We start from the raw sequence: 21,156 nt of genomic DNA on the forward strand, positions 1-21,156 counted from the left end.
CTCTTCACATAATTTGTTAATGGGGCCATTAGGCACACAGAATTGACACTTTTGTTGTCCTGAAGTGCTTTTCGACTTATTAATGCCTGTAATATTCATTTTGCTTTGATTTCAAAGTCAGTCAGTACCTTAAGTGGGCACTTTATAGCCCGGCCAAAATCAGAGCTGTAAGCAAACGTGCAAAGGTATGATCGTTCAATCAGGCAAATAAACTCTACCATCTATTTGTATCTAATTTCTAATGATTCAAAAGATTTTCTGTAGTCTGAGCATTCTGGGAGCGAATAAATGGATTATGTGTTAAGCCGATGTCTAAAAAGAAAAAAAGAAAGAAAAAAAAAGCAAGATTAAAGGCTCAGTAGCTTTCGATTAAATGTGATTTATTACAGAGCTAATTAGAAGCTAACAACGTAGTGCTTTGAACACATTAATATAAAAGAGTTGTATTTTGATTGTTTTTGTGTTACATTACAAATGCACTGTATGACACTGCAGCCTCTTTCACGGTAACAGTAAAATACTGCGGGACAGACTTTCTGCATATCTGTAATATGCTGTGTGTTCACTTTCTTCTTTAGCACCCTGAACAATAACAACATCAGCCGACTGTCTGTGGCCAGTTTCAACCACATGCCAAAGCTCAGGACCTTGTAAGTGGCATCTCCGTGTATTTGGTACACCTCGCTGCCCTGAGGGGAAGGATTCTTCCCATCCGTGTCCATTTGTGTAACAGATTGATTGATGCGTACTTGCAACTCTCTCTCTCTTCCCTCCACCCAACCTGCTCCTGCCTCCCCTGTCATCACACCTCTTATTTCTCTCCTTCCCCCCACCTGTTCTTGTCTGGCCCATCTCCTCCTCTGTCCCTCAGCCGCCTGCACTCCAACAACCTGCAGTGTGACTGCCACGTAGCCTGGCTGTCAGAGTGGCTGCGACAGCGCCCCCGGCTGGGTCTTTACACGCAATGCATGGCCCCTCCGCACTTGAGGGGGCACAACGTGGCCGAGGTGCAGAAGAAGGAGTTTGTGTGCACAGGTAGGTCGGGTTCACCGGTTTGCTTTGCTGTCTGTTTTGTGACTTCCCTCGGCTCGCTGTTTCGCAGTGGCAAACCCATCTTTTGCTTTGTCTCGTCTGCTTTCTCTCATTACCTTTTTGCTCATGATTTTTAAAGACTGGGATGAAGGTAAGTGGCTTGTCTTTAACTCTATGTGCTGCATTTCCTAAAATATATATCATCGATCTGATGTTCTGTGCAACACGAGAATAGAAAACAGTTGTAGATAGGCAAGGTCACATCTAAGGACAGGATATTTCCCTCACTTGCACAGTTGCTCTAGCCGTGCTGCAGATTTCTTTTTTCTTTGCCTTTGAGATTTACTCAAAGCATAATCTGTTATCCGTGGATAATATTGGCCCTCTGTCTCTGTGTAGGTCACCAGTCGTCATCATCTTCCTCCTGCAGTGTGTTACAGTGTCCGGAGTTGTGCACCTGCAGTAACAACATTGTGGACTGTAGAGGGAAGGGTCTCACAGAAATACCCACCAACCTGCCCGAAACCATCACCGAGATGTAAGACCTGTGATCCAAGTAAACACGTTTACTTCAAACCGCTTTTCTTACACACACAGAACTCCCACATCCACACTCGGAGCAGTGATATTTGTCCTGCTCTTTCACTCTGCGTCTTTCCATTTTCCCTCTTTGTCTCTTTCCACCTTTCTGTTTCACTACTTCTCTTTGTGTGGCGAAATAAAATCACACATCTGTGAAATGAGAAAGCCTGGTCATGCAGCTCCTTCCTGCTTAAGAAAATAATAAAGGAATGACAAAAGAAGAACAATTGAAAGATTAATCTGAGAGACGAGGTGGATCATATCGCTATCTGTAAGTGAGAATCGGAGAAAAGTGGAAGGAGAAGAGCCAGCAGATTTAACAAAGTCCCAAAAAATAAGACGTTGATTTAAGATTTGAGATTTGGACTTCTTGAGTTAGACTTAAATGGACATCACACTGCTGCTCTTTCTCTTTGTTTCCCAACAAAGAGAAAGAGCACAACACAATCTTTAAATGTGATAAAGCACTCATGAGAAGACAATTTATCGCAGTCGACAGTTTTTAACAATTGCACTGCAAAAGCACTTCATTATAAAGACAGTCTTTGTCTATTAGACTTCTCTCTTCCCAACAGCTGGGCTAAGCTGAAGGGCTGACAGTCTTGAGACTGGTTATTAGATCTGTTGGCACTGCAGAGGCTCTAAAGGGACAGGACTCCCTTTAGACCACGGCCACTGGCAGCGATGTGGTGACCAGAGATCTGAATGTCAGTGAAAATTTAGTAAACTGCAGTGTCAAGAGACGAAAGAAGTGCAAGGTGAACGACTAATGTGACAGCGAACGGCAGTGAAGTATACCACTGATCGACATGCATGGTGCAGGTGGAGAACAAAGTGCTGAGTGCTGTAAAAGTACAAACAGACCATAACGTCTCCACACGTCTGTCACTGCATCAGATCGCCCCCTATATTAAATAAAGATTTGTGACCGGGACTGAGACATGGCAGTCACGTCCAACCAGAGCAAATGAAACATGAGTTCTCAGATGGCATTCCAGCTCTGCCATTAAAACCATTGAAAATATTTTGTATTTCTCATTTTTAAAAACAATATCTGCTTTATTTTGAAGGTAAAGCTTTGGTTACCATGCCTATGAAGACATGAAGCCTAACTTGGATTTCTCACTCTCAAAGTCACTTCACTGATTTTGAGACCCATTACTTGCTGTGATAAGAACAAAGATCCCCGTTTAATTTAACTGTTAAAAGACGTGTTTTTCAAGACTCAAGATTAAATTTAGCCTTATGTTTTTAACATCTCTGGGATTTGTGCCGTCCTAGAGCAGAATGGCGACCTGACCCAGCTTCATTGAATTGGATAAAAGTTCTATTTGTCTCCTTTAACTTAAGACTTTTTCAATGCTACAGGAAGATTTGGGGCATAATTTGGACTTCTATTTACTTAGTTAAGACCTGGAACTCTTTCAAATGGCTTGAAACCTTATGTAAGACCTACAAGACTTCAGACTTCATTAACTTCCTTATCGATTTTAGATTTTATTTGGACTTAACATAGCGGAGCATCAACTTGACTTGGCCTTGTCCTGATTGATTTTAGGCTTAAAAAGGACTCGTTTCTTTTCACTTCAGACTCAAAACAGCTGAAACCACTATAGAACAGGCACATTATGGTTCGTATGCACAACCAGTCAAAAATGTCAGCAGTGAAAAGTTTAGAAAGCGAGAGAATTTTTCACAATGAAGCTGTTGTTTTTGTTTAATTTGCTGTCACAGTGAATAAACACTTGTTTCTTTTTTTCCATGTCTTTTCACTCTAATGGCATGGTCAGATCGATGCACAGTCAGACCTAATGGAACACTTCCCAGATGTTACAGCTGTGTTTTTGTGTGTCCGTCTGACTGTGCAGATGTTAAAGAGGGCAAAAGATCAGAGAAATGTGGCAGACTTTGGCAGGGCCTGTTAAAGGGACTTATCTGGAAAAGTTTCCCCTTAACCATAGCCCCCGGGGAAAGAGCAGCAGCCAACAATGGAGCAGAGATAGCTCTGTGATAGGGGAATGTTAATGCCGCGTCTCAATTGTCTGTGTGTATGTTTGGTTCCAGACGACTGGAGCAGAACGCCATCAAGGTGATACCAGCTGGGGCCTTTTCTCCTTATAAGAAGCTGCGCAGGATGTGAGTAGATGAGGAGATGCGTGTATTCTGCACCCTTCAACCATCCACAAAACTTTTGTTGCCGGCCACTTTCCAGTTTGTGTTGACCTCCGTGCTATGCTTCCTCACTGACTCTCTGGTTTTATGCTTCTGCTTCTTGTTCCCTTCTCCTTTTGTTTTTCACAGAGACTTGAGTAACAACCAGATATCAGAGCTGGCCTCGGATGCCTTCCAAGGTCTGCGCTCTCTCAACTCGCTGTGAGTATTGTGTGGTGTGTTTATATTGACGTTGTATTTTTTTAAACACTCTGAAGCACCGCTTTGAGGGCGCAAAAAAGTTTAAAATCTGTTTATGCTCCATAACTTCCGTTTATTTTTTACTTTTAGTTACTGCTTTTATATTTTATGTGAATAATGCGCTCAGGAGTTTAATATCTGAGATCTGTTATGCCCATAACATACTGAGAAAGAGAAACAGAAAACACAAACAGTTGGATTTTCCCACAACTGTGTAGCCAAATTACAGCAACCTCTTCATTAGGAGTGAAAACACAAAGCAAGCCACAACTGAAATGATCCTCAAACTTTAGACCTCGCAAACTTTTTAATTTCCCAGTAACTTTGCATAGGAGAGCTCCTTTTTCCTTGATGGTTGGGAACCATGTTAAAGTTCCATTACTGCAGATACGTGACGGGAGCGTGGGACCGAATATGGACAGGGAAAAAACAATAGAAATAGCAATGCACTTCAGATGTTTCATCAAAAGTAATGAAGCAACAAGATGAAGATTTTCCTGACAAACTCTTATTTTTCTTTCAATATTGTCAGTAGATCATTTCTCTCATCACTGTATCTGTGGTGCTGAAGCAAAGTTTGGATTCTTATCTGTTTTTTAATTTGACTGCAGTACTTTGCACTTTCACCTTTTCAGCCTTTATAAAAGAAAAAAGAAGAAAGAAAACCAAGACTGTAAAGGAAAAATTAAACAATATTACAGTGCCTGGAAAACAAATTGCCTTCAGCGAGCAGCCAAAACATCCAAGAAATATTAACCGAGCTATCCCCTATTACCTATTAAATTTAAATTTTATTAAATTATATTAAATATACCTATTTGGTTTCATCCAAAAATCATTTTTTAATTTGCAAAAAAAAAATCATTTTGAATAATAATTTTGTGACTCTTATCATCTGATTGCTTGTGGTTCTTTCCTTCTCATTGTGTTTATAAGGATAGAAACTACACCCACATTTGTGGAATAAACATACAAAACGTAACGCACAAAACAAAAGCGTATACATGTTTAGCAAAAGCAGGGGTGTTGCTGGCTTTCTGACTCTCAGCTCGGACCATCTGCTTTGCGTGTGAAGCTGCGGGAAGGACCGTGGAGAGAGGAGCTGAGGAAGTGAAGGATGGAGAGTTATTTCATGAAGGAGTTACATTAAGGTCTCGTCTCTCCGAAGTCAATAATTCATAAATGCTGAATTGCTGAATGGAGGCTTCTGCCACCTCATTACACATTCAACACAGAAAGAATGGGACACACCGATTCATGCTGACACACCACATGCAGCATGGCCTTCGCATTAAGCCACACTGTGTATTTATTGTGCGTCAGTGTTTGGTTAGAGAGGGTGTAAATGAGCCATATGTGGCATCTGCGCATGTGTCCGTACGCGTATGCGTGTGAATGAGCAGAACTGTATGTGCTGACTCGTCTGCGAGACATAAATGAAGCATCCGCCTCCAACGCCGCGTGTTTCCCAACATCGGTTCTCTCAGGGACGGCCACTCGGCACAACGAAATAAAAGCCGATCCAAAACACATGTCTTCAGCCTGAATACACAACTCATCTGTTCACAGGGCATAAAGATGTCTCCTGTGTGTGTGTGTGTGTGTGTGTGTGTGTGTGTGTGTGTGTGTGTGTGTGTGTGTGTGTGTGTGTGTGTGTGTGTGTGTGTGATTGCATCTGAGGTATTTGTTGGGGCAAGGCAGTGGCAGTCTCAGCCTTCTCCTGTTTCTGTAGCACTTTTGGCGTATTTTTAAAAAAAGCTATTCTCTGATAACAGTGTGCATTCCTAACATAACACCACAGCCAGATTTATGGACGTTATCTTAATTTTTTATGATATTTGAATGAAAAGTGATCGTCATGTGTTATATATCATGTACAGCCAGGTACGAAGTCAGATTAAGTGATTGAAGCTTTTTTTTTCCCCTGTGTGTTTCTGTGTTTTCTTGAGTAAAAAAGCCAAATGCCTTCCCTCTTAGTAATTTCTGCTGAATTCTAGTTAGTTTGTGTCACTTGTGCAGATTTAATCTAAGACGTTTTGATGACCATAATTCTTTAGTATTTGGTTCTTAACAGCTGAGTACTTTAAACTTTTTTTTGCTGGTAATACTTTTGTGTTGAGGAAATAAAATGGGTTTAATTATTATTAAAAGTGCAAAATATTGTTCAAGATCATTGTCAGCCGAGTGTTTTCAGAAACTTTTCTTCACTGTCTTCGGAAGTATTTTGTCAATTCATGTTTTCTTTATGCTTTTAGACAAATGCTCATCCAGCAGCTCTGTTGGGCAAAGGTTAACATATCACCTCATACACAAATGGTCCATAGTTCGAATGCTAGAACCCAGATAAATGGAAAGTAGTGCTGTGGGATACTGCAAATAATGGCAACAATCAAAGTTACTTTTAGTTCCATTTTTTTAGATGTAACTACTTTTCGTGTTTTACCAAAGATTTCTTTAGATTGCTCAGTAGGTGATTTTGTAGTTGTCAGTCATTCCCAGTACCTTCAGCTATTAGAGCCATCTTTGCCATGAGCAGCATTTACAATAAAAACACAACGCACACTGTCAAAAAATCATGGGAGCTGTATTCCTTTTTTACACGAGTTTACACCAAATGCACTCATATTTTCCCACATTACCGCTTTAGAAAATATTAATTTTGCAATTTTGGTTGAGTAAAGAACCAAAACACTGGAAACAGACACAAGACAAGAGGTCTGACTCCCTGTACGATCTAGGTTGACTGTTATTAATGTTGCATTTGTTTTCTGCAGCGTACTATATGGGAACAAAATCACAGAGATCTCCAAAGGACTCTTTGAGGGGCTGTTCTCTCTGCAGCTACTGTGAGTAGAAACACACAGACGAGCACAAAATCAGTCGCATTTGCATCTCATCGATATTCAGCGGAAAAGTGCTTACCTCAAACATTGTCATCAGAGTTGAGGCATCATGACTGAAAGCCATCTTCACTGACTTGCACCATTTGAAACACTCGTCAGAGAACGATAACGGGGTGAGCCTTCATTTCCATTTCTCCCACTCTCTCTCTCTCCTTTGTTCTGTCACTTCAGGTTACTGAATGCTAATAAGATAGCATGCCTGCGCGTGGACGCGTTTCAGGACCTTCACAACCTCAATCTGCTATCACTGTATGACAACAAGCTCCAGACCATCGCCAAGGGGACTTTCTCATCTCTAAGAGCCATACAAACACTGTACGTATGCACACACTCACACACACACCAGACTTGTAGAGATAAATAAGGAAATGCAGTAACCGGCAAGCTTTATAAATGAACAACCGCCGACAAAAACAAAAATCAATTACGTTTTTGGAATAACGTACCAACTGTTAAAAAATACATTTTTGCCTGTACAGTACAACAGCAGTTTCTTTGCCACCGTTAAGAATTTAACTAACCTCTCTTATAAATCCGTCAGTCAACATGAATGCTTCAAAATGGGAGGGAGGCAACATGCTCTCAGTTTTATTTCTTTCAAGAGACTCAATAGACATTCAACTGAGGAACATCTTTTTGGCTCTTACTGTAGTCTCCTGTGTAGACACTTATTGCTCTGTTTCTCATCACCGGTTAGTGATTATAACAGAATATAACAGAAGAATAATTATTATTATAACAAAGTGATAAATATACAGACTCATATCATTTTTAAGAGAAATAAATCCAGGTATTTGTTCTGGTCCTTTAATTTAAAGAATAAAATACAGGTTTTTGATGTAAACGCTGTTCCAGTGTCAGTCTTTGAGCTGCTGTTCACATACGTGGTGCTATTACACGCTCCCATTACGGCCAGCCTCAGAAAAATATACTCACAGCACGTCGGCTTACCTGAATGTGTTTTGTATGTTCTGTGTGTCTCTGTGCAGTCACTTGGCGCAAAACCCCTTTATCTGTGACTGCCATCTGAAGTGGCTGGCAGACTACCTGCAGGACAATCCCATCGAGACGAGCGGCGCCCGCTGCACCAGCCCTCGACGGCTCGCCAACAAACGAATCGGGCAAATCAAGAGCAAGAAGTTCCGCTGCTCAGGTACAGACACGCACACACGTGCACTTCACTGCATCTACACACATACAGCAGCTTGCACAAATATAGCTAGTGTAAATATGGTACATAGTAGAGGCTAATTCTTTCTTCTTCTTCTTTTACGTTTCTGATCTACATGCACACACAAGACAAGCTGACCTCTCCTCTCTTTTCATTCTGTGTCTTCCTGCTGGGATTTCCCCTCAGCCTCTTTCTACTAACCTCATCTCCCTGTTGTTTTTAGCGTTTCCTGGGATTTTCCACACATGTTTCATGCCAAACCACAGCCAGAGTGGGTTGTCTTTTAGTGTAGCCTTTTTTCTTCTGTTTTTCACTTTGACTCTCTCTGTCTCTCTATTAGCTAGAGAACAGTATTTCATCCCAGGTATTGTACAATGAGCATGAGTGTGTGTATGTGTGTGTGTGTATAAACCACTGTTTGCTCACTCACAGCTGATGCTTCACACTCGCACATCCTCGACGCTTTGAGTGACTTGCCCCGTCCGACACCTATTCAATGCCAAAACATGTTCTGCTAATGGTCTGTCATGCATTATGATGCACCGCGTCTAACCAGACACCAGATAATCACACTCTTGTCCTTGCACTGGGTTTTCGATGGTTAACGCAACCTTGATGATCGAGGGAGGAAAAACAGTTGGATTAACAAGCTTGGGTCGCTGTCAGCTGGGCTCTGTCTGGCTGGCTAAATGAAAGTACCCTGGTGCAGCGATCACAGAGACTATATTTAATGCCAGTCCTTCTTGCTTCTTAGCACATCTAATGACAGCTAATGTATGACCGTGTGTCTGTGAGCATCTGCGTTTGTTTTTTTCGCTGCAGAACATCAAAAGGTCACACAGTCATCATGCTCAGAGGGGTGCTGGGAAATATGTAAATGAGACATGCATATGAGATCAGTAGCAGGGCTAAAGGCGGTCATTACCACAGCAGCGCACAGAGGGGCCACGAAGTGTGTTGCATGAGAGAGCGTGCGCGCAAGCGTGTGTGTGTATGCGCGCACTCACTGCAGTCATTAACTCTGTAGCTCACCGGGGGGACAGAGGTTTCAAAGCCCAGATACCACATACGGGGCAAAGCTGAATAATTTAAGAACATTTTCGGTTGAAAAGTTGAATAAACATGTTTTATTCTGCGGTCCAACCTTCATATTGCGGCTAAGATCAATACACCTAAAATCCTCTCATTTGCATTTGCGCTGTTGTCTTATTTCAGATCCTACCTCATTTTTCTGTTGTTGCAAATGAGGCTCTTTTATCTGTGTATGTATGCTTTTTGCCTCACAGTCTCCCCAGAATAGGTTTAAATCGCGCCGTGCTTCGACTGGAAGAGGCCGGGACGTGTGTCGATAAATGTACCCGTTCAGTGTCACGTCACGCCAGCACGATTCTCGCTATTCACGAGTCATTAGTCCTTTAAATGAATCACTGCCTGGGGTCTGAACACGGACTGCAGCACAAATTGCAGCTTTTTTTATTTGCACTCAGTTTTTCATCAGCTTTTTCCCTTCCTGTTCAAATAAACGAGTGAAATCCCTTCTTCTTTCTCCTACTGCCTTTCTAACACACTAAGGAGTACACCATGTCAGCTGTAAGTAACACACACCCCCCCACACACACACAAACGCACAAGGTTCTTCGTCCGCTCTGAATCCCTCACCTCTCGTCCCTGACCGGCATCTGACCTTTGACCTCAACTGCAATGACCCTTCTGTGACTCCTCTTGTCTTGTTGTTCACCATCAACAACAATGCGACGAGAATAATAATTACAATTTACACTTTAGCGCACAATGGTTCATGTGTTTTTATCTTGTTTATGTACCTATGGGGTGTGTTGGAGTGTGTGTGTGTGTGTGTGTGTGTGTGTCTGTGTGTGTATTACCCAGAAGTCAGGGCTTCTCTTGCATTCAGTGCTGCTGTAACTCTCCTCCCACTCCTCCGTAACAGCTGCCCTGTTCCTGCTCTGCTTTCTGTGATGTAGATGTCTGTAGATGTTCCTCGAGCCTTTTCCCTCTATTCCTGCAACTTTTTGAACACCTTGTCTGATATCCTCCTTCTTATCATTTTTCCTCTCTGTCCTCTCTATTCGCTGCAAATTACACATTTCCAGTATCAGGTGGCTTCTTCGTTCTTCTCTCCTCCTTTCTCCTCCCACTTCCTCTCCTATGCCTCTTTTCACGTTCATTCTCCCCTCAGCTCCTTTCCTCCCTTTGCTCTTCCTCCTCCTCCTGTCTCCTCTGTCCTTCCCACCCCTGTGTTCCAGCGGAGGAGCAGTCAGTCAGCAGGTTGTTCCTTTGTGCTTGATCTAACCATGTGGCTGCCAGGTTCCTATCGTGGAACATGGTTCTTTCAAGCACCATGGAACGGCCCTGCAAAACCCTACAGCATGGCGCAAGAGACAGCAAACTCCTGTCACTCCCTGCAAGAGTGTGTGTGTGTGTGCATGTGTGTGAGCTTGAGTTAGAGCCTCAGTGTCTGCACAGTATGATAGATGACTACCTGTATGTGCATGAGCATTTTTCTGGTGAGATCTCAGCTTGTTTGTAGTCTGACAGGGCAGAAAACCTCCAATATCTTTGTTCTCGTGTGAGTGCATGTGCGTCTGTGTGTGTCTGTCTTGATCTTCACAGTCTGTGTAGCTTCCTGTTATTTTGATTCCTTTAAGGCTGCGAAGCACAATGCAGCATTTTGAGCCAAAGCTTATGGGGATTGTTGCAAATGATTGTGATCAGCTTTCTTTTCCTATGACGAACAAAAAAAAAAAAAGCAGCACAGCCCTTGAGCAGTGTCTCTAAATTCTGCTATTGTGCTGGTGTTTCTATCGGGACCCGTGCCAGTAAATGCTGGGGTTTGACTCTTGCACATTTAGTGACACTGCGGTTATGATTGTGACCAGGTAACGAGGATTACCGTAGTAAGCTAGGAGGCGACTGCTTCGCAGACCTGGCCTGCCCTGAAAAGTGTCGCTGCGAGGGCACCACCGTCGACTGCTCCAACCAGAAACTCACCAAAATACCTGATCACATTCCTCAATACACCACCGAGCTGTGAGTCACGCCATGTTTGTCTGCTACAAAGTGCATCTATGTGTGAGATAGAAGAAACCTCAGAGCCTCTTTCTCTTTGTTTCTAACCACCTTTACTTTGCTCTGTTCTCAGGCGTCTGAACAACAATGAATTCAGTGTGCTCGAGGCGACGGGGATCTTCAAAAAGCTGCCTCAGCTGAGGAAGATGTGAGTCAGACATGTCTTTAACGTAACAAGGACATAACGTTAGGAAGTCACACTCGGGTCACACAGAGGAAAACTGCGATAGATGCGGATATAGAAATTAAAATGAACTGTGTGTGTTTCTCTCTATACACGTAACCCCCCACCCCCTCCTCCCACCCCCTCTTTACATCTCTCTTTTCTTGCTGCTCTCTTACTTTCCTTCCTCCTGCTTCCCACTCTGTGTAGTAACCTGAGTAATAACCGTATCACTGACATAGAGGAGGGAACGTTTGAAGGAGCTTCAGGGGTCAATGAGCTGATTCTGACCTCCAACAGACTGGAGAACATACACCACCGCATGCTGAAGGGACTCAGTGGCCTCCGCACACTGTGGGTACACACACACCCACACACTCACACATATGCATATGTATTAAGTATGCCAGCAATATCCAAAGACGTTCCCACATACTGTGACACTGTCAAACACAGAATAATATGAGCATGCATAATTCACCAGGTAACACTGCATATTTAGGTTTATGTAATGAGCTTCAGTTAATAGGTAATACGATCCATATGAGGCTGTAAAGATGTTTATTAAGGCATATAATTTTACATTTTATCTACCTTGACAACAATCAAGGGTCCATGCCATTTCTTTCCGGGGGTCAGGGAATAAACCACCATTAACTGTTAATTAATATATAATAATTAAGACCCTAAGATCCTGAGGAAACCAATGCAGATTAGATTTTTTTTATAAAGTCAATAGTATCAGTCTTAATAAAGCAAAACTAAATGCTTATTCAATTTAATATGAGCCACTGGTTAAACTCAAAAAGTGCAATTGCATTGGTCTCATAAACAATTAGAGGAAGGTCAAGGCTTTTAGTGACATTCCTACACAGTTATAAAGTGTTAATAAGTGTTACTGTTTATGATCTTTAAGACTTATGTAGTGTTATGTACATATAATTTATAAGGAATTATGTGGGGGGGGTTTTAGTTATTAGCTATTAGTTAATCGCTATTAACTACTGCAAAGACCTGAAAATAAGATGTTATCTCATTAGGGTATAAACATAAGTGTATATACATAACTGTATATACATGTTGTGGGTACACGCTTAACTCTCCGGTCGTTAAGTGATGACGTGACGAATCCTACTTCGGGGCCTAAAGTAGTCTGTGTTTAATATGGCTTTTGTGTTGTTAACATGTTTAATGTTTTGTATTTTCTTCTATTTAATCTCAAAAAGCTCCTAAAACAGTCAGTGATCACTGTTGACCTCCCTCGGCTTTTATTACCGCTAATCATTTATTTAAGCTCAGTTTTTAAAACCTTAGGATGTAACTACAGCCCAGCCCATGCAGCAGTATATGAATGACTAACCTCATATTGTGGATGGATTATCTCAGTTGTTCTCCTGGCTGAAGTTTGGTCCTTTTACAGCATCCTGCCATGTGATTACATTTGTTCCTGACCACCGAGAACACTTACTTTAACTTTTATCGAGTGGAAAAAAAGTTAGCTTGTTTATATTATGCTAACATAGCTGTGTCGCTAGCAGTCACATAGCACAACATTATATACCAGCTAGCCAAACTTCAGTAACCCTACAAACGTCACTGCTGTTTAGTTTTCTGTCTTCATTTATGTCGGAAGTGATAACAGAGCTGTATGTTTTAATTTGTTTTCAAAACCCCGCAGTCAGGACATGCTATATTGTATTTAGATAGAAGCTAGCGAGCTAACTTCCTGCTAACTTCTAACTCCGTTAAATGTCATAAATTCCGTTTTCATGGATGCCTGGATGTTAAACTCAATTGTTACACCTGGTAGAGCAGAACGCTGATCATTTTATTAAAGATGAAAGACTTTAGACAGTTTTTCAACTCTCAGTAATGCCATAGTGATCGTTTGATATATGGACCTGCAGCGGAGTTTAGGCCCAGACACGGCTAGTGACGTCAGACTTAACGACCGGATATACTGTATACTACATACTTAACTGTAGTACAGGTTAATTCATTCACTTTTTTCCTGTGTGTGGGTAGCATGCTGAGGAGCAACCGCATCAGCTGTGTGAGCAACAGCAGCTTCGTGGGGTTGAGTTCGGTGCGTCTGCTGTCACTCTATGACAACCAGATTACCTCCATGAACCCCGGAGCCTTCGACACGCTGCACTCCCTGTCCACACTGTGAGTGTAAACAACACAACCCACAAATGTGACAAATATAAATGCAAAAAATAACAATAATAACAATAATAATAATGCTGAGCACCCTCATCACCTTACTTTCCTACTCTCCAGAAACCTTCTGGCTAATCCTTTTAACTGCAACTGTCACCTGGCTTGGCTTGGTGATTGGTTGAGAAGGAAACGCATCGTCACTGGTAACCCCCGCTGCCAGAGTCCTTACTTCCTGAAGGAGATCCCCATCCAGGATGTAGCTGTCCAGGACTTTGCCTGTGAAGATGGTGAGATGGAGAAAATAATAATGATATTACACGTCTCTCTAAAACAGCTTTTTTATCCCTAATCACTTTTACCATCAGGTAATGATGAGAACAGCTGCTCTCCGGTGCTGAGGTGTCCAGCTGAGTGTTCCTGTCTGGACACCGTGGTCCGCTGCAGCAACAAGGGACTCACCACGCTGCCCAGAGGCCTGCCCAAAGAGACCACCGAACTGTGAGTTTATAACAAACATACCCTTTAGTATAAAGCTTAACCAAACTCCACATTTTACAAGCTACAATCATAAAGGTCCCTATTAAATGTGCCTGAAAACATAAAGAAACATAAATTATTTAAGATCAGGTCCAGACCACTTCCAGAGCTTTGAGATAATTGTTACTTTTAGTTTGGTCCCTTAACACTTTCCCTGCTAATGACAAAAGCAATCAGTGATTTCAGTTGTTGACTGCTTGCACTTCTACATCTTGTTCAGAGAACAAACATTCCACTCTGAGTCAAACTGACCCAACGCTCATTACAATTAGAGCTGAATCTCCAGCTGTGACCCACAGACTAAACAACGATTGGCAGTTGAAGAGTCAACAGAGCACCCTTTGCTTCGTTTTTAATAGCATTCACACAGACAGTTAATCCACCAGGGTCAAGAACGTTTAGTGGATCTGATCTAAACAGTGGTTCGTGCCAGCGTGCCAGCATGCAATCCTGCACTGGTGCACTGTAGCTAATCCCAGACTGAATCTGTGATGCTAAGATCAGTTAAGGTCAGTGCTCCTTGGGGCCACGCCACCTGCTTCAGCACTCATTGTTCATCTTGTGGCTAAAGATAGCTTTTTATAGCTTTGGCTGTATGTCCAAGGTCTGCATCAGTCGTCTGATGCAATATCATGAGACACTTGATAAATTATCTCTGCAGTGAGACTGTGCAGATGTAGAGCTAGAAAAGCACTGTAATGGAGGATACAACGAGTGAGTCTGGCAAAGAAATGCTGTCCTCTCACACCCCAGAGGCTGTGCTGAGAAAAGTAAGGCCATAGCAGAGGTCAGAGTCAGAGTGGATTTCAGTAGTGCCACAGAGAGCTCAAACTTATGGTGGATGGAGGAAGTTGAAGCCGTCCCTCTTTGACTTCAGAAAACCTCAGATTTATTACGCTATGCATCTGAATCAATCTCTTACCTCACTGGAGCTTGAAATGTTCATTCAGAAAGGTGGAAAACCACAGAAACACATGCTTATCGAGACACAGAGACACCGGAACTGTGAACTTGAAGAGAATTTTATTTCTCATCTGAAGACATTTGTGTTGTAATAATAATGTTGATTGGTATAGCTGTGTACCCATAATAATCAAAAACTATCCTTTATTTAATTTTGATCGTCTTTGTACCTTCCTGGATCACTTTCGCTTCTGATCTGACTATTTGCGATCGTGCTCCTGAGATTTTAAACCAGGTCTCACACTTCCACAGAGTAAACATTAAATTCTGTTTCAGCCAAAAAAAATGCATATACAGTAGATGAAGATCATTAAGATCATTAAGACGATCGTGAGCTGAGACTTTGACACAGAGAGTGTTTTTTTAGCTGAGGAGTCCACAGTCTCTAAGCCCCAAAACAGCGCATCAGGTGAGGAGCACAATCAGGTGGATGCTCCTCATTCTTCTGACGCTAGTGTGCTTGAATTCATTCCAAAAAGTGAAAACTATTAAACAGATTTTTACTGGAACATCCTGAGTCATCCATTTAAAACTGCGGCACTTGCCAGCTTGCACCAGTATTCAGCCATGAAGCCTTGAGACCTAATTTTAATCAGTCCTGAAACTTTCTGATCACACTTGGTACATAAAGTCCTGCTCAACAAAAATCCCTAATGATCAGAGTATTATAATCTTGAATTAAATATCAGACCGCAGCTTTAGTGGTATTTTTATTCATTCTACTGTGTCTCCTTTGGGGGACAAGGTTCTTCCAGTATTAACAAAGACTTAATTAATATGCTGGATTAATAGCACATTGTCACAAAGTGAGAGATAGGATCTCACCCGTGAATGTGTGTATGTCTGAGCGAGAGACGCCTGTGGGGATATTAAACTCCAGTGTTTATTATGGCTGCAGCAGTAATGACTGCTCACACTGGTTATGAGGAATTTCCCACATGGTTAACACTTCATTTTCTCCCTTCTCACTTTCTCCCTTTGTTTACCAATCCTCCTCGATATCACCCCCGTGTTCCCTCGTTCTTTGTCTCCCACGCTGTCTTTCTGACTCTCAGGTATTTGGATGGAAATCACTTCACTCAAGTTCCCGTGGAGCTCTCCAATTACAAACACTTAACGCTCATGTAAGTCTCACCCGTAGCACCTCAGTGGAGAGATATTGTATACTTTCACACAGATAATTAACTCCCACTTTGCCAAGTTTAGTACGGTTAACACACGTTTTTTTAAACGCAAAAAGAAAACACTTTGGGATTTGGTCTGTGCTTCCTGCACTTTGCTTTTAATCACAACTAACAGACTGAACTCTGTGTTGAATCATTTTTGTGACTTTGTTTGGCCCTGATGTGGTGTGACAGTCTGGGTACGATAGACTAAAGGAGGAGCATTACAGAATCCATATAGTCTGTGCACGCGTGTGGGTTTGTTCACGCATGTATGGACAGTGCTGCCTGTGTGGGTTTTATGTATCTGTTGTTTCCTTTCCAGTGATTTGAGTAACAACCAGATCAGCACGTTGTCCAACCACAGCCTCAGTAACATGTCCGAGCTGCTTACCCTGTGAGTCTGGCTTTACATATGTCTTTGCGGTGTGTGTGAGTGTTTGTTTTTAAGCACAGTTGTGACTATGTGTGGATGAGAAGCTCATAAATGCTCAAATAGAAGAAGGCCTCGAAAAAATCATAGCAGAAATCAAGAAAGGGTGACATGACGGCATGTGATTTTTAGCCAGTCCTAAGAGAGTCAAGGGAATCTCTGAAAGATTGTATTGCCACAAAATAACCATCGATGTCATAAAATACTGGCTTCACCTAAACTACTCCAAAAATTTACTTTAGTCAGACAACGTATGTTTTAAAGTGCTACTTTATTACAACAACAAACTATAGTTAGAGTCTGGCTCAGAGCTCAACACCCTGCCCCACAAATATATTACATATCAAACTGGGGAACGATGAGTAAATATACAGATGGATGTTGGACTGGCGGTGGTGCTTAACAGCTGGCATCAACTCAGGGCAGCAGGGAGAGCAAAGATCCAGTGCAGCTGGAGATGCTGCCTTGAACTAGCTTGTAGCTTCACTTCCTTTTTAATAATATATAAAGAATCATTTTGAAAAAATAAAACAGGAAAAGAGTGGAAGGCGCTGGAGAAAACAGTACATGATATATACATCAGAGAGCAGTTTCTCCAGTTTATAGTCTGTGCACCAGTGTGATAAATGTTTTGTCTCTTAGTTGCTATAAATAAAAGAAACAAAATACACATAAAAAAGGAAGAAAACTTGCACTCTGAGTGCTAGATCACTGCGTTGTGAGACCTGCATATGAATGAGTGTATTAAACTGTTCATGTTTGCTGCTTTGCCTGCTTATCTCAGTCAGAAGTAGGATTGTGTTCTGAATTGTCTTGCTGCATGCAAAGATTTCTTGGGGAAAAAAATCTGCCTTGTGTCCGTGCTAAAATGTTAATTCTGTCTGCAAAGAATTCTGAGCTACAACCAGCTGCGATGCATACCAGAGAGGGCGTTCGACGGACTTAAATCTCTCCGTTTGTTGTGAGTATCTGAACTTTCTGATCCTGGGAAATGTCCCAGAGAGTCAGATTAGTGCTGAAGTAATCATCCAATCGTTTTTTATTGTATCTCATCCTGTTTCAATCACGTTTTCTTAGGTCTCTTCACGGTAATGACATATCACTGATACCAGAAGGAGCCTTCAAAGACCTGTCATCGCTTTCCCACCTGTGAGTAACACGCAAACACAGAAACATCACTGGTCATGTGTCACTGTGTGTCTGAAAAATCTGCCCTTTTTTTCCCCTATAAAATAACAAATCAAAGAAATACATGAATATATCTGTCCAGTAACTGCAGGGAGCTGAAAAACACAAACAGAACAAAACTTATAATTAAAGCTGTGACGCATTATCAGACAGGATGTTACCCGGCCATCTGCTCAGTGACCTCTATGAATGTCGACTGGACGTCCTTTCTAGCATTGGGAAGATCGTTCGCTTTAATTTTGTGTGTTTTCCTTTATCATTTACAACGAAATATAACAAAGAAGTGGTTTATGCAGATGCCACATCCTTATCCAGCCAACTGGTCATGCCATCAGTGATCACACAGGATTGTTTCTTTAGCTAAGTAGCAGAGCGTCAATGGTTATATGCTGTCACAGCTCAGAGGTTTACTAACAATTTTCACAATGAGCCAGGTAATTTACACAAAGGTGGGCCTGAATGGCATAAATGTGTTTTCTATATGAGTATCTGTCTTTGTATGTTAAATGGACATTGTGTGGCTGTGTGATCACAACACTTTCAGAAACAATCAATAACAGAATCCATATTTTCCGGTCAGGTGAGATCCACATACTAACCACTTCTACTATTAGCAATCTAAATAGTAGTTATAAGAAGAATACAATGCACTGTGTTGTAATTTGGGGCAAATTACCAGGGATTTTTCCCCCTGGTAGTTAATGAATTTTCAGGGAAATCTGCTAAAATAATTAAATGCAAAACATAAAAAGCCCACTCCCACTGTGACGAGGACGCCCAGAGCAGAAGCAGAAAAATCAGAGAGTCATGATTATATATTCTAACGAGAAGTCCATGAAGCAGAAATATTTTGTTGAAAAGAAAACAAGCTGATGTAATTCAATGAAGTTTTGTTCTGCTTTACTTTATTTTACTGTTGTTTTCTTTGAGTGTTGCCTCGACAACGATCTCATGGCTGAAATGAACAAAAGAGAAAGACATACAGAGGAAGTGAGCACTGGGTATTGCTCTCATTTTTTAGTGCAGTATCAATACAACTAAGCAGGCTGCAGAAAAAGCACAGTGGTCATACAGGGTGCAGATGCCTGGTGAGTCTACGTGAGGCGCTCACAAGGATCAGCACCATGGAGAGTGCTTGTAACAGACAGTTCTAATACAATATAACCCAAGGCTTTATATAAAATGATGGTGTAGCCACCATGATGTCGCCCCTTGGTTTTGTAGCTGAGGGTTGTGGTTGTTACCAGCTTGGGTTTTTGAAACCAGACGTGACAAGTAAAGGGTGGATCAGAGTGACAATCCAAACACTGCCACTCCCGAAAGCTTCATGGTCTACTTTATTTAACACCGAAATAAGTTGATCTAACAGTGACACTGTTACCACCATGATTGAAATGCTCCCAGTTATTTCTTCTGCTGTCTCACTTTTTGTCCAATTGGCTGGCAGGGCTCTGGGCGCCAACCCTCTGTACTGTGACTGTCACATGCAGTGGCTGTCAGACTGGGTGAAGAGCGGGTATAAGGAGCCTGGCATTGCTCGCTGTGCCGGGCCCGGCGACATGACGGACAAACTTCTACTGACCACACCCTCCAAGAAGTTCACTTGTACAGGTAAATGGATATATTGTAGTGCAGCAATACAATGCTTTCCAGGAGCTAGACAAAGAAACGACACAATATGGTTAAATAAGTGTCTGGTCTTGTGCTAGCAAACATACATACACTTGAGGAGAACTCCCAAAGGAGACCACAAGTTGCCAAAATCAAAACAGCACTATGTATATATTACAGTTACTGTGATATTGTTTTCACTGGGCAAAAACGTTAATGTTAATATTAACATGTATATACTAACTCGATACGTTTCCTTGAGATTCTTGATGCTTGAAAAATGCTACTGTTAATCTTGAAACCTTATTCTATCACTTAACTTTGAACACAAGACTGAAATCTATTTTTGACCTAATCTGACTGACGCACTGTAGAAGTCCCCGGGCCTTGTGGTTTTCTGGTGCCAGGTAAAGTATCTTATAACAGTATTTTCTACTCAATCCCAGAGTCTCCAGTTTGAGACAGTCCTGTCCCAGTTTTCCTCTCTGTTCAGTCAGAACCGCTCCGCTTCCCTTTCAACCCTCATGTTCTGACCAGCACTGTGTTCTTGTGTTTTCTGTACATGATATGGTTCTGCAAAGAAATGTCATCTTTCTCAAGCAATACTTGTAATATATGAGCAAGTGAAACCTCTTCATGATTATACTAAACAACATAGTGAAACTAACCAGGCGCTTTCTTAGATACACCTTGCTAGTGCACAGTTGGACCCCTTTTACCTTCAGAAGTGCCTTATTTCTTCGTGGCACAGTGCTGGAAACATTCCTCTGAGACTTTGGTCCATATTGACATGATAGCATCACACAGTTGCTGCAGATTTATTGGGTGAACATCCATGATGAGAATCTTCCATTTTACCCATATGTGCTCTGCTGGATTGAGATTTGGGGACCGTGAATTCAAGAAACCAGTTTGAGATTACACTGAAAAAAAGGCCATGTTGGATTTACTTGATTCAATAGTGGACATTTGTTGCACACAAATGTTTTGCTTTGGCAGAAACTTAAACAACTGAGTTAAATTAACACAATTTTTTCATATTCAATAAACCTGTGCATTTTGTGTTCCTAAAACGCAATTGAAACATGTTTAGATGAAGTAAGTTGAGCTCTTGGAATATTTTAATCCTTCACAATTTTGTCATTTTATTTCAACACTATTCAATAACTTTTACCCCAGTATTACTTGGTCACTTAAATACTACATGTTGTCTTCATATTACATAATGTTCAACAAAGTCTAGATCCTGGTTACCATAAAAATTGAATGGATTTACAATGACTACCATTCTCCGGGTTGCAGGAGAGCTGGGAAATAACCCTGAAGTGACAGGTTACACCCTGGACAGCTCACCAGTCTATCACATAGAAACAAACAACCACGTGCACTTACATTCACGGGTAATTTAGAATCACCAGTTAACCCTAACTCTAATAACTGCATGACTTTTAACTGTAGGAGGAAACCAGAATACCCAGAGAGAAGCCACTGCAAACTAGCCAGAATGTGGATTTGAACCCAGGACCTTCTTATTGTGAAGCAACAGCACTAACCACCATGCCAACAATCTAGGAAGTACAGGAAAGCTATGATTTCCTGTATTTGATGCAGAATTTTTTTGTTTTTGTCCTTGACAGGTTAATCCACAATAAGTAGCAATAGCATGCACGTGGTGTGTGTGTAGTTCTCTGCCTCTTATAACTCCACTGATTTTCCTGCAGTTTGAAATCTTGTGCGATCTTGTGAAT

General features: G+C 41.6%; 1 protein-coding gene across 4 annotated transcripts in view; it reads left to right on the forward strand.

The window, feature by feature from the left end:
* Positions 1 to 21,156, forward strand: part of slit2 (slit homolog 2 (Drosophila)) — a 107,358-nt gene that overhangs the window by 64,225 nt on the left and 21,977 nt on the right. For 2 of the 4 annotated variants that reach the window (XM_087841770.1, XM_035906245.2), the window contains exons 7-26: positions 579 to 650; positions 872 to 1,035; positions 1,432 to 1,570; positions 3,679 to 3,750; positions 3,916 to 3,987; positions 6,801 to 6,872; positions 7,101 to 7,244; positions 7,919 to 8,082; positions 8,441 to 8,464; positions 10,998 to 11,148; positions 11,261 to 11,335; positions 11,561 to 11,704; positions 13,376 to 13,519; positions 13,634 to 13,800; positions 13,879 to 14,011; positions 16,069 to 16,137; positions 16,502 to 16,573; positions 17,499 to 17,570; positions 17,687 to 17,758; positions 19,245 to 19,408. In XM_087841770.1, the coding sequence (XP_087697896.1) occupies positions 579 to 650; positions 872 to 1,035; positions 1,432 to 1,570; positions 3,679 to 3,750; positions 3,916 to 3,987; positions 6,801 to 6,872; positions 7,101 to 7,244; positions 7,919 to 8,082; positions 8,441 to 8,464; positions 10,998 to 11,148; positions 11,261 to 11,335; positions 11,561 to 11,704; positions 13,376 to 13,519; positions 13,634 to 13,800; positions 13,879 to 14,011; positions 16,069 to 16,137; positions 16,502 to 16,573; positions 17,499 to 17,570; positions 17,687 to 17,758; positions 19,245 to 19,408 (2,186 nt within the window). The remainder of the gene's footprint in view (positions 1 to 578; positions 651 to 871; positions 1,036 to 1,431; positions 1,571 to 3,678; positions 3,751 to 3,915; positions 3,988 to 6,800; positions 6,873 to 7,100; positions 7,245 to 7,918; positions 8,083 to 8,440; positions 8,465 to 10,997; positions 11,149 to 11,260; positions 11,336 to 11,560; positions 11,705 to 13,375; positions 13,520 to 13,633; positions 13,801 to 13,878; positions 14,012 to 16,068; positions 16,138 to 16,501; positions 16,574 to 17,498; positions 17,571 to 17,686; positions 17,759 to 19,244; positions 19,409 to 21,156) is intronic. The other 2 variants (XM_006787231.2, XM_006787233.2) reach the window with 1 other exon arrangement.

Source organism: Neolamprologus brichardi, chromosome 6 (assembly GCF_056152115.1).
Source record: "Neolamprologus brichardi isolate AB-2024 chromosome 6, ASM5615211v1, whole genome shotgun sequence".
Lineage (NCBI taxonomy): Eukaryota > Metazoa > Chordata > Actinopteri > Cichliformes > Cichlidae > Neolamprologus > Neolamprologus brichardi.